The following is a 14,280-nucleotide window of genomic DNA, read 5'->3' as shown; positions in this document are numbered from 1 at the left end:
ACCCATATAAGTTATCCATAAAAATTCAACTCAATTTCCAAACATCCCCCCCCCCACCAAAAAAAAACAGAGCAGCACTTCAGGAAGTTTGCTTTTACTGCATGAATTACAATGTGATGAAATGTTTCCTTGAAATATTGATTCATAATCAATATTTGATACAAAAACATTTAAAACATTAGAGAAGTTGAGCACTTTAGATTTGAAAAAGATGTAAATAATTATGCCTATAACCCTAAACTACTACTACTACTTGTATAATGGAATTGTAATAAACTATATACCCTTCACAACGACAAGCTGTATCTTCATACAAATCTTTTGTACAGCTATTCATTCTTGAATGACATGATAAGATGAAATAGGGCAAAACACAAGATTGCAAAGACTACCTCACTGCACCAACTAGTCTCTAAGAAATAAGATTTTGAAATATAATTGTGCAATAGTTCCAGAAACTTAAGCAGCTTGCTGCATCTGAAACTTAAGATCTTGAGAGCTGACCAAATAGATTTTGCCTTACTTTCTCCACAGGAATCTTCCATGCCAAGAAGAATGCCCATTCAGTCACAACTCTATCAGGTAAGTTAATAAGAAATTGTAATTAAATCAGTCCCTTAGGAATATGCATTTTATTTACATACATAAAGCAACATCAATTTTGTATTAAAAATATTAAGCAACCACTCAAAAATTATGCACAAAATAAATTTAATGTACAAAACGCCTTAGGAGTATTCAGTCTGAATACCAGAAGTAGTATGTCTATGTAGTTTAGTATTATCTTTTTCTGTTTATATGCAAACACAGACAAGTATCTTGCAATGTTAATATGTGAATTCCAAAACAACTAACACAACTCATATTAAGCAAAGATACACAGTAGCTGCAAAACAAGGAGGGGAAAACTATATACATATATCAAGAAAATAAGCTCACTGTGTCAAGCATTAAACAGGCAGATTTAGTTAACAAGAATTCTAACATTCATCAGGCACAAATCCTTCAGTGCAAAGGCCAAACACAGCCTTGTTATACAAAAATGCCACATACTATAATATCATGCAGTATTCTAAAACAATTAAACCTGTCGTTGATACCATAAACCTGGTTCTCAGTAAAGAAATTAAGGAATAACTAGGGAAATTAATAAAATACCTGTTTCATTTAAAAAGCAAATACAGTGACACAATACCTTTTGTTTAGAAAAACAAAACGATAAAACTGTCCAAGCATGAAAATAAATAATTTCTGCTAAAAATTAATTGGAATTCAGGTTTATCCACCACTTAGGCACCTTCTGTAGTGTTCAGCCTGTAGGTATATACTAATTCAAGGCTCACTTCAGGATTCAAGATTGCAAACCGAAGAAAAATCCCTCCCCTACCGCTTATACACTGTACAGCATGTATGGCTCCCTCATGACCACTAGCACTACAGTCATATGCAAATGAAAAAGTAATTATATATGAAAAGTCTAGCTACCTAACAAGATCCAAAGTTGTTTACTAAGGTAGCAAACCCACAGTAAGATCTGTGATAAACATGTAACGTTTTAGTCACTTGTTCAAACTTTAATGTGCATGAAAACTATGGCAAAACTGAGCTCCAAGTACTACACATTGCCCCCTACTACTTGTACATACTTTCCAAAGGGATCCATACAACATACATTTAGTTGTTCAGATCAGGCTCTAAAATTATTAAAATGCTAGAAGTTTTATGCAAATAAGGGCAGCCAGAGGAATGAGAGAACAGACCAAAACCAAAGAGAAGCTAGACAAGAATAAGAAAATATTTAGATGGAAAAGTGAAGCAATGAAAATTTAAAAAAAACACATGTATTAGAAATGTCTACCAACATTAATTAGGGCCTCAAGAATACCTGGAACACAAGAGAGCAAAACCACCTAAAAACATACCAGGCATTACAATGCCAAACTTTGCACTAATGTTCTATGTTTAAAAATTAGAATTTCTATTCTAGAAAACACACAACCTTGGAAAGCTGAACTTTATAAATTCTCCAGATAAGACCTTTTGCCTCAGTAGGAGTAAGAGACTTGGATTTTTAAGCAGGGGAAAGTTAACCTTTGGACTAACTACAGAGAAACAGACCACTGAAAAGCATTTCATATTCTTCACACAGAAGTATTTGCTATTATGACTAATTAATAAAACTTCCAGTATTACTATCAGTATCAACCAGACTTCTATAGAAAGTCTTCTGAGGAAATCAATTATGCTCCTCTAATGAACTTATCAGTGTACAACGGATTGTATTTTTTAATCCTCCAAGGCACTCAAAATAGGTTAGGATACAGACGGTTAGATTAACACATCAACTGGAACATAAACACTACAGCACTGTCATTATATAAAACTTTTATTAATAAGGGTAAGAAACATTCATTTCATTCATGAGGTCAAAGATCACACTGCTCCTAAATGACAATTTCATCAACTAAATAAACAAGCAAAATATACAGAGCATTAAATTTGTACCTGAGAGAACTGGAACATGTTTTATTTTTATTTAGAAACAGAACTGTAGTGCAACCTGAAGTCAAGAATAAACCTAAAGTTTTTGTCTTCTTTTTGATGTAATATGCTCAACAAAAATTAGACTAAAACTAGATGAAAGTTGTATCTACTGTCTCATACTAGCTGCCAAGTTTAGCATGAATATGTGTATGGCAGTATATGAACAAACATTTTTCTAGTTGCAGCGGTATCTTTATTGAACTTATTGCTGTTCAGAATTTAAAATAGTGACAATGACATTGCAAATATATTAGAAGTCATAATGTGTACTAAGAAGAAAGTTAAAACATATATACAGTTGCTAATTTGACCAACAGGGCACCAGAAAACATCCAGAATGTTCTGATTTGGATCTTTCGCCTGAAGATTCAAAGCAACAGTAATGGGTGCAAACAGTAGAAGAGAATGTATTTACATTTCTAAAGGAAGTTTTCTTCAAAACAGACAAGAGGCAGACACAAATAGCACTTATGCTTTGCCTGATTTTTTTTTCCATTGAGCAAAGACTCTCATGCTACAGTTGAAAGAACTGTTACTCCAATACTCCTCCAAAAGACTTGAGAATAAACCATAGAATCCTAGGGAAACTTCTCATGAAATAAATCCAGCATGTATTTATATATCTATAAAATTGCTGTTTTAACATTCTGAATATCATATTTTGACAGCTGATTGGAGGGGGAGCAAAACAATTTTCACTGCTTGCTCCCTTACAAATTTGGTCCTATCAAAAACTATACATGTCCTACCACAACCAGAACTGTCAAAACCTGAGGTCATTGAGGCTTTTAAAAACTAAAGGTATTTCTGTTGTAATAGTGTCATCAGTACAAATACAGAAAGAGAATAATGACAGTGACTGGAAACATCAATTATAAGACTGACAGTTTAATAACATACCTTTATCAGAAAATCTAACCTTAAGAACATTTAATAAAACACTTGTAATATAAACTGAGGTTCCTGCTCCCCAAACTATACACCATATAGCAAAAGTAAATTACTTTACAAAATAATAATTCAGTGTTCTTCCCAATGAACTGTATCTTCAACACCTAGAGAGATATTTTAGGAAGTCTAATGGTGTTCACAGAATTTTGTACATGCAATATCTACATACTAAAGTTAAAGGCTTTACGAAAGTTAAAAATGTTAAACTGTCAGTGAAAATTACGCAAAAATTAAGACATTCAGTGCAACAGTTTAAAAGTTCACATACAAATTTGCTACCAATCAGTAAGAACTGTAATATGTCAATTTAAAAAATAAAAAAAAAATCAATTCTGGATTATAAATACATCCTATATGATTTTTTTTTAATATAATGCGATAGAAACACTGAGACTTGGGTTTTCCTTATTACTGTCTTGTAAAAGCCTTTTTTTGGTTAGCTTTTACAATATCATCAGGAGATGCTGATTTGAAATCAAATGGTGTTATGGCTATTATGGGACCAGTTTCCTTGGGTTTTACATCTTGTACTTGTCTACTGTATAGGAAAGTTTTATGTACACCAGCTGTGTGCCGCTTATATCCTTTTGGAGGATAACGGAGGCACAAGGTTAAAGCAAAAGCTGAAGGTCTTGCACACAGTGCCTTCATCCATGAAAGGGACAAATCCTGCCTCTTAAGACCATGCCCTTTTTTGGTTTTTCTGTTTATTTTGGCAACATCAGAACATTTTCCTTGTTTTTCTTTTACAAGTTTAGTTTCAGGGCTTAAGATACTTGACTGTCCTACCACATTTTGTTCTGTAGATACATCTGCACTTTTTACAAGGACACTCAAATCAATGCTGGTTCCTTGGGAAGGCCTGAATTCCATTACATTGTGCACGGGCAAGTCCATCCTTTGCTGAGTTTTATCTATTTCAATAGTCTCTGCTATTAAATCCGAGAGCGATAAATTCTCAACCTCCTTTACTGGAGAAACTTTAGAGAGGGCTAGAGAAGACAAAGATCCTGTCAGCTCTGGCATCCCAACTGAAGTTTGGGGTTGACTTACTAGTTGTAATAATGACGAGGTTCCCAATTTCCTATCAGTGAGGCTTGCTGTTGACTGGGTGTAAAGATCAGCCAAAGAATAACAGTGGCTAGCACTGCTTTCCTGGTGCTCCTGAAGTAAGTCAGCCAATGAGGTACTTCCAGGTCTTAACACTGGCAAAGCAGCCATGTCTGAAGAGGGGCTTTCTTGTTTTCTACTTTGCACAAGTGAAGAAAAATTTTCAAGAAGTTCATTCTTTTTATTTACAGTATGACTGACTTCATTATCAAGAGCCAATTTTCCTAAAGCACTTGTTAAACATGGAGAACTGTAAAAATTTGCATTACTACTACAATCAGAAGTATTTGGGGAAACAAGAGGAATGCTGTCTTCAGGACTCAGCGAATCACAAACCACATTCTCCATCAGCAAGGATTTCAAGTTCTGTGTTTCCTTGCATTTCGAGGGGTTACTTCCTATGCTAAAGTAAACACTGTCAGGAACCGGACTTACTGCATCAGCACTTTCTGGTAGTTGCTTCTCTGCCTGTTTATTCACAAGTTCACAAAGTGATTCTTTACACAAATCATCACTGAATGAAGATGACAGAACAAGTGAAGAGGATTTCAATCCTTTCTTTTCACATGAAGGTATATTGGATTTTTCAGCATTAAGGAGTACTTTGTCATTTGTAATATTCTTTAAAGAATAAAGAGCTGAGCCACTTTTGGCTGTCAAGTTTCCAAACCCAGGTTTGTTGATGTTGTCAGCAAAATTTTCTACTGCACAAGAGAAACTGTCTGTATCAATACACATTTCTGGACAACAATGTAAGTCTCCTTACCTTACAACAGCCAATAATTTTCAGATGGAAGTGCAATCACAACGAAATATCCAATTTTTTTAAAGTTGACAGCAGCAACAAAACAAAAAAATCAAGAAACATGAAAAGGCATTTAATTACTAAGTGTTATCCAAAGGGAAGGAATGCTCTACAATTAAATTACATGTATCTACTGAAATATCTAAGAAACTTTAAGCAAAGAATGCCAGTAAAGATAGCAAAGATTTAAGCACAAATCAAAATAAGAAAAGTTACTGTATAGATACTACCAAAAAAGGGAGGTATTGGGGATGGGAGATGTCGGTTCACCTAACAAATAATGGAAGCACATAAAATTTAAAGATGCTGTCCATCTTAAAGGGATACACATTAATTCAGTCATCATATATTATAAATCAGAAATCTATCATGAACTGCAGCTGTTTGCAGCTTGCATTTAAACTGACACTAAGGTGTTATTTTGACTTCTAGCTCAAGAAAAGCTACTGTTTCCTTTAAATGTTTTAGAACGCAGATATAGTAAGTTGATCTTCTTTAATTTTCTAAGAAATTAATATTCCAATAATAACCATCTTCAGTTTGTGAAGCCAAAATTAAACTGTAGATAGAAATTAAATCACCTTGAATGTAAACAATTAAATATAAGTATACCTTTTGTACTCTTTGCTAAATTCACAGCATCCTTATTCTTGGTCTTCACATTTTGCTTACTGCCTTGTGAAAGCACAAGATCCAAAGCCTTCTGTACATCAAATTCACTATCCAGTACTGCTTGCATCATTGCTTGTTCTGGTACAGACTCTGCCAAAACTTCTCTCATTTGATCAAGGCATGAATTAAGACGTGCTGAAAGAAACATAATACTGTTATAAGCTGCACAAAAATGTGTCTTAGATGGCCTAACCACTAGCACCACACCTCTAATAAGAAAATAGAAGAGAAAAATATTACAGTAAGTTAAAACCTTTAGAAATTAATTTCAATCTCACTTAATGCCCTGATAAACTTTGTTTCCACACCCTGCAGAATATTTGACCTATTTCAGATATTGCTATAAGGAACATATCATTGACTATTTATTAATTTATTAAGTCTCAATATTGAAATATTTTGATGTTGTAAAATAACTACCTTAACTGCAGAGAAGAAATACAAATAATCACCTTAAAATTATCCAAATTAATTTAGTAAGTCAACGTGGAATCCCACTGAACAGCATATTTTAAGCATTTACAGATGCTACAATTAACACCTGAAGTAAAATAGCATTTTTAAGGTCCTCAGGCCTTAACAACTGAAAACTCTGGATCAACACGCCAGGTTTCAAACCACCTGCAAAAGGCAAAGTAATATATTTTTTGGCTGATAAAAATCAATTTTCTTTGGAGCATATTTTTGCAACTAGCCTTGACCAAGATACCTGCTGCACAACAAAAGACTGAAAATTCACCAGTCTGCCATTCACTGGAAGTAGGGTGCTGATAAGCCACACAAACATAAAAGAATAGAAGAAAATCTTCCTGAATATCCCAGTTTCTGCCAGTTCAGGTTTTAGCAAACAGGAACTGAAGAACAGGAAGACAACTACATATTTTTTATTTGAACACTTCCTGAAAGATTTTTTAAAAACTTTGCTACAGGAATTCAACACCACAGAATTCCAACCTCCTCATGGTTACTTAAATTAGCACCTTCTACCTGTAATTGAAATAGCAAGTCAATGTTGCCCACACATTTGCCATGCCAAACAAGTATGAGCAGAGCCCTACACAATGGCTGGTTGCCATTTTACTATCTAACATTCAACAAGGACAATCTTTGCAGCCACATTGACTGCATCAATAACTTTGTATTAATGGCCAGCACTGCACACTGTCTCAAACATAACAAGTCTTCTTGTTATGTTAAAAATCACTGCTGTTTTCACAGTAGAAATGGTTATTTTGAGGTTTCTTGTCCTCCTTTTTTTTAGTCTGGAATGTTAGTTTCCTTCTTGTTCCAGTACCAGTTCTCAACTGATTGAGTCTGTCAAAAGCATTGTGAAAAGCTAGAGGACCATATGGTCTAGATCACCTGTACCATTGCACTGGCTCGTTCTTTCAAATTGCCCTCTACAGCATTATTTCCTACTATAAAAACAGGATACTCCCTAATGTACCATATTTAACCATATCTAAGCATTAGCATAACTTCTACCAATGTAACTGACGTGGAATCAAAACTGTTTCTGTTCTATCTATTGCTCTGAATTTTCTGCAACTTCTTTTAAGTACCAAATTTCAACGCACTTTACTCTGAGCTTATCAACATTTTAAAAATAACCCTGATTATTTCCAAAACATTAAAAACTATATTAACTATTAATACTTACAAAGAGACTTGTCAATCTTTTTCACAAAGCAAGTAATAAAGCAATCAGGCAGCAAGTTTAAAAAACGAAAGCAAGTATTTTTTCCCTCACCACTTAGCTCAGAACTTAGCTTGTAATGTGGAATTCATGGCTACAAGACTGAATGGAAACAAAAGTTTTATGAATTCAAAACAGAGTAAGAAAAGATTGTAGAGAATATTGGCTACTATTTCAAGGAAATGAGATACTTTGAAAACCCCTCTAATGCTGCTAATTGCTATACTTTGGAATGCAAAACAAGCAAAAAATCATGCTACAAATACTCAGTATTCAAGAGCCAAGACTTGAGCTGTCAGTACAGCTGTTCTTATGTCTGAATTTCACATGAAATCTCATTATTTCTAGTAAAAAAGTAAGAACACGTTTCAGTGTATGCGACCAAGTTACAAGTAATTCAAAAAAGGTAGTTAAAAATTTGAAGTCACCACTGAGGCTACGTTCATGGAAGGTGTTCTACCACAAGGTTACAAAACCGTGAGCAGTGTTGATCAAGAAACATTAATTTAAGACTATTCTAGTAAATCCTTAATTCATATATAAGATTATTCTGATAGTTATTTATTTTCTATAATTACCTCTATCAACTTCAGTCAACTGATGACCGGATGTATAATAATCAGTATCATCAGTACCTTCATAGCCATATTCTTCTTCTAAAGGCTCAGCAAATGTGGCTGGTTTGTCTCGTCTGGAGTAGATAAATTGAGCTGCTGCATTAGATAAAAAATGAAGTATATAAAAAAAAAGGTCAATTTTTTTTTCGTTTAAAAACAAAACATATGTAAACGGAAAATATGTTAGGAGACTGAATTGTCACACTGGTTTCAAGGGGGTGGTGGGACACTGCTGTATAATCACTACTACCTGAGAACTACACAGAGTATACAACAGCTCAGACTAGAATATAAATAAGTCATCATCACAAAGAAACTACAAACTGGCCAATATCCTTGTACCCATGTAATCCAACAATTCTGCAAAGTTCAGTATTGGAACAAAAGAATATACTCATGGTTTGAAAAACAGTATTTTTTATACAAATTACCATCTGTGGCCTAGTGTCTTCAGAACCTTACTCCAGAATCTTTTTTTACCTCAGTTTCAAGTAAAAAAAAAGTCATCATGAAATTAACGTTGCTTTTACAGTATGTCACTGTCAAACTACTAATAAGACTTTAATAGAGTTGAACATGTTCTTCCCTTCTTGGAATTTCATTAGAAATACAGCCCATGAGTTAAAATGTATAATCACACAAAACTTTAAACAAGTGTACAGTTTCATTCTGATTTAGCAACACATTAAGGCATATATAGATAAAACTCCTTGCTGAATAACAGCCCCAGTCATTATACACTCTCAGAAATGCACAAGGTATAATGTAAACAAATTGCCCTATGTTATGTAATATTTCCCCCAGCTCTGAAATACATACTGAAAGCATACGTATATCCTGAAGTAGTATAGCCTTAGAAACTGTTTCCCAAATGCACACATACTGTCTCATATTCAGTCACCATAAATGAAGCAACTATTAAAAGATCATTAGACAATCTGGATCAGATTATTTTATAAATGAAGCTTACGCACAAAGAGTTCTTAGGAAAATTACTGTGCACAGGCAGGAATTAGTTTTGCAATTTATCAGTCTATACTTGAGCAAAAAGTATAAGTTACACATTTTCATCACAAATTAAACAAGGCTATTACTAATTCTTAGAGAATGACTGAAAAAAAATCTAGCAATTAAACTTAGAAATTGAATGCAAGACAATCTGTTGGGGAATGTGACTACAAATACAAAAATTACACACACCTAGATTCCCGTATCTAAAATCCACAGCATGAAAGAGGAACAGACTTTTAAAGACTTAATTACTTCAAGTTCCTGTGGACAGAGGTCACACACTACATCACAGTCACAGTGGATTTAGATCCAGATTAGTTACCTGCAGTAGCACAGCTTCATATCAACACTAGCTGTACTATTTCCAGGGCCTACTCAGCTCTAGAAACACTGCCACCCAATCTGGGGAAACCCTGAACTGATAACTTGCCAGAGACTTGACTGGAGAACTCAACTTAATGGTTCTACAGTGGGGTTAAATTCCTCTCAGCTGAGCTGCTTCAATTACATCTTACCTGAGCACACAGCATCACTATTTTTAAACCTACTTTGCAACATTACAAATACTGGGAGGCTGGTTACCTCCATGTGACCTTGCATGAGAGGAGAAGCCACTGAGGACCAGCACTACATCCCACAATAAGACTCCTTGCCCCACATTTACTCAAAGCTGTGTAAAAGACATCAACTACCAGGTGCAGAATCACAACTGTTAAGCCCACACAGATTGTACTAACAATTTGAACAGATAGCAAATGTTTCATGATTATCAACACATTCCCACAGACCAGATTTCTCCATTACTAGGTATATTCTAACCATCTAAGACAATATAATATGCTTGTAAGAGTCAAGATGTAGCCAGTTGTCTAATATGACTTCCAAAAACACAATACTAACACTACATAACTGACTTTAACAGGATTGTGGCTACTACGCACTTTTCAAAAGCATCACTAGCTTTTAAATATTGTTTTAATCTGTAAATATCGGAACAGGGATCAATGGACAATACTTAAATGTAATCATATGAACTAACCTGTTGAAGGAGAAATGCAATAATCATCTTCTACAGATTGGCCATATACATCATCATCTTCAAAATCTATAAGGCAAAACCAGCAAGATTCATGTGCACAATTTCTAAATATTATTATAACTCAAACTATAGCTTTTGCACAAGGTTTTATGAAATTATGCATCTCCAGTATTTCAGAACCGCAGTTAAGTTCTTCTTATTTACCTAGGTAAGAATTTCTAAGTTACAATAATAGAATTTCGTTACAATAATAGAATTTAACATTTAATACTCTATTCATTAGAAAAGCTGAAAATTTTCAAGAACTACCATGCTTCACACCTCCTCCTTCAGCATCTCCTTTGGAAGGCTGCCCTCTCAGATCAAATCCAACTTTCTACAGCTACACAAATCTTTACCCACAGCACTTCTCTTGATAATTCTGCTTCACCTCTCAGTCTTAACCACAGACAGTTCAATTACAATCTCTACTGCAACAACTCAGGATCAGCATTTCTACTCACTTCCTATGTATTTCTCACCTTTCTTCTCATTTTATCCTCATGCCCATCCACCTTTCAAATGAGGTTCAGCAAGGCAAAAAACCCAATTCACAATTCCCTTTGAATATGCAAAATCTTTTCAAGCAAAAAGCAAGAATCTTACAATTACTTAAACATAACCATATACTTTCCTCATTGAAAAAAAGGCATGAAGAAGCACAAAGAGAAAGTAAATTATGCCCCGTCCCCCCAAAAAGTAATCCTAGTATTATGTAAATCTTAAAAATAAATTTGTAATTTTCACCAAGTAATAATGAAATACACAAAAAAAGTAATAAACTACTGTTAAAGATCCTATTGCATACATTTGGCAGTTTCACAAGTAATACATATTGTTTATTGTTTTAAAAGACTTACAGACCACAGCATGCACTGACCATAAAAATAATTATTTAAAAATGAGAGAAATTACAGAGAACAGACTAGAAGCCACTCAAGCATTCCAGCTGTATCACCAACATACTCACAGACATCACATTCAGTTAGGATCACAATAACTCAAAAACAAGAGGAAAAAAATGGAACATGGTCAAATAAAGGCCACAAAATCTAAGGCCTCAGCAGTCTTCCTATGAAAGGAAACCAAAAAATACTGTAAATATTTACTTTAGAAATGAGATACTTAATTGGACCAGATAAAGCATTACAGAATCACAAGTGGCATAAAAAGAACATACGGCATTAAAATAAAGCAACAAAGAAGACACGAAATCTACTTCATTCAGGCCATAAATGATTGTATGTGACTATAGAAGCAGCATATTGTGCAAGGATAAGACCTGACACTTAACCCAACAGTAATGTATCCAACAGCAATTGCAACTTAATGGCTACAGCAAATTACTGTCCATCTCAACAACCTCATTAAAAGAGATTCTAATAAGTGTGTGAACAATGATATGAATTCTATGAATTGGGCACTCAACTTCACAGATGCCACAGTCTAAGCTGAAATCAACATTTCAACCAATCTGTGATGAAAAAAAATCTCTAAAGGATGAAAAATCAAGCAGTAAAATTCCCAATGCAGCCCAAGAGTTTCCCAATGTTAGCTAAATTTACACAAACAAAACCTGCAAGGTGGGACATACAGATGCCACAGCTCACGTGAATTTACATGACTTGCATAAAAATTCCAAGATCACAGTGCAAAACGGAATTTGTGCACCTCTAATACATACACACTGTGCGTCTGTTCACTCAACAGCAAAAGACTAGGAGCAGGCAAAAGCATTTCTAGTATTTTTTAATTAATCTAACAAAGTGAGGCAACAAAATTGCTGCTCTCTTAACAAAGGATTCTGTAAAATACCAGTATCAACTGGAAACGTGTCCATTTTTCCACAGCCCAAGTCAACAGAAAAAAAAACTTTGAGGGAGAAAAAAGTGCGATTAACAGTTTGCCTAAGTTAATGGGCCAGGGCACAAAGAAAGCTGCAGTAGTGCAAGTACGAGCCAAGTTTTTACAGAAGAACTCGTTCATTCCACGCAAGCTTAAGTATAGCAGGACAGGTGTCTGAAAAAGAGGTTGATCCTTAAATGCGCAATTTCATCTTTAAGAATTACATTTCTTCCGCGGGTAACAGCTCTTATTATGGCTGAACATCAGCAACAATTTGCTTGCATTAGGCCGTGAACACAACTTTTAAGTTTTACAAGACGAAAGGTGGGTGAGTTAAATTGTATTGAGGCTTATTTTCAAGGCACTGCCGCTCCTGAAAAACAGCGTCAACTTGGGCATCTTAAGGCAGCGGAGGGGGGACCCAGCCGTGGCTTGGCCGCGCTTTGCCCGTTTGGAAGCTCCCGGCAGGCCCGGGCACCGGGAGGAAGCCCTGAATGTCAGCGGCAGCGCGGCCACGTGTACCCGACCCTCCGCTCAGGCGGGAAGCGGGCCGGGAACGGGGCGGAGAGAGGCCTCGCACGGAGCCCCATCCAACCCCCGCCGAGGGGAGGTGAGGGGGCGGCTTTTCCCCTCCCACCGCCCCTGACAGCCCCCCGGGCCCTCCCCTACCCCCGTGCCGGCCCTGTCACACCCTCCTGCCCGCGGCCACCGGGACGGGCGGCCTGGCCGGAGTAGGGGCTTGGGCCGGGGGAAGGGAGCAAGGAGGAACCGGCAGCTGGGGCGGCCCCGCAGCTCTGCCGCCAGCGCCTGCTCGCTATAACCGCTACCTTCGTCGTAGTTGTAGCCGCGGACGTTCCTGTGCCGCGACATGACGGCGGCGACCTCGCTGTCCCGCCCGCGGTGGCGCTGGCGCTGCGGGTCTAGGGCGCCATGTTGGAGTCCGGCGAGGCCCGGCGGAATCCCCCCTGCGCAGGCGCGCCGGGCACCTTTCCGCCAGCGTTCGCCACCGCGCATGCGTCTCTCGCACGGTTCGGGCCTTTCCTCGGGCCGGCGGGGCGGGAGTGGGGAGCGTCTCGCGCTCCGCCGTCTCGCCGGGCGGATGCGCGCGGGGGGCATGCGGGAGGGACCGCCCGCACCCGGGCAAGGGGTGGATCACCGTTCCCGGAGGAGTTCAAGTCACGGCTGGACGTGGCATTTAGTGCCGTGGTCTAGTTTTCAAGGTGGAGAGCAAAGTTTGGGCTCGATGAGCTCGGAGATCTTTTCCAACCTAAACAAATGATGCAGTGATTCTGCTAGGGTATTTCCTAAGGCTGCGGGTTACATTGTGCGTCGGGGTACACGTTAGGTTTATGAGCTAAAGACAAATGCTCTCTAATGGCACAGCACAGTGCCATGCAAAGACACTAGCCCTGAGCTCAGTAAGAGATTGCCAAGCTAGTCTGTCATTCTGCTTATGTTACTTTCCCTCTGACTGGTATGGCTCCACGAAGCCAGCCAGTATGTTTGGCTTCGGAAAGATGTGTTGTACAGAAAAACCTGCTTGTTGGTCAGCACTGTGCTAAATTCTTTATCCCATCTGCACTTTGTGAAAGCTTCTCTTGAGTACTTCACTGTGACCTTTCTCTAGTGAGTCCCCTTATTCCCATCTGTCTTCAGCCATGTTTTTCCCTAGACTGTTCTGCTTTCCAGTGCATGCTTCCAAACACCATCGTCTCAGATTTACCAGCCCTGATCTCTGCTCATAGCCAGCCCACCCAAAGGTCTCTGCAGTAGCCTCTGGTGCTGCTGTGCTCAGCCCATCGCAGGGCAGGCTCGACCTGGGGTAGCCACCAGCGCTCCTCGCCTGCCCACAGCAGGGAAGCGCCCCGGCCCTCACGGTGCCGCAGCCGACATGGAATGTTGGCATCCAGCCTCCCACCCACTACCAGCAGCATGAGGCTGGCTGCCTGCA

General features: G+C 37.7%; 1 protein-coding gene across 2 annotated transcripts in view; it reads right to left on the bottom strand.

Moving 5' to 3' along the window:
• HBS1L (HBS1 like translational GTPase) overlaps positions 1-13,298 on the bottom strand; it is a 60,009-nt gene extending 46,711 nt beyond the window's left edge. Inside the window, exons 1-4 of one of the 2 annotated variants that reach the window (XM_027690561.1) lie at positions 13,157-13,298; positions 10,446-10,511; positions 8,357-8,491; positions 6,023-6,217 (exon numbers count right to left, since the gene is read on the bottom strand). In XM_027690561.1, coding sequence (XP_027546362.1) covers positions 6,023-6,217; positions 8,357-8,491; positions 10,446-10,511; positions 13,157-13,199 — 439 coding nt within the window. In that variant the 5' untranslated portion in view covers positions 13,200-13,298. Of the gene's footprint in view, positions 1-5,371; positions 5,448-6,022; positions 6,218-8,356; positions 8,492-10,445; positions 10,512-13,156 lie in introns of those variants that run through there. The other variant, XM_027690576.1, reaches the window with a different exon arrangement.
• Positions 13,299-14,280: the final 982 nt, after the last annotated feature.

The sequence above is a fragment of the Neopelma chrysocephalum genome, unplaced genomic scaffold (genome assembly GCF_003984885.1).
Source record: "Neopelma chrysocephalum unplaced genomic scaffold, ASM398488v2 Primary Assembly neopelma1_23, whole genome shotgun sequence".
Classification (NCBI taxonomy): Eukaryota; Metazoa; Chordata; class Aves; order Passeriformes; family Pipridae; genus Neopelma; species Neopelma chrysocephalum.
The sequence above is the reverse complement of the archived record's forward strand: the minus strand, read 5'-3'. Positions and strand labels throughout refer to the sequence as shown.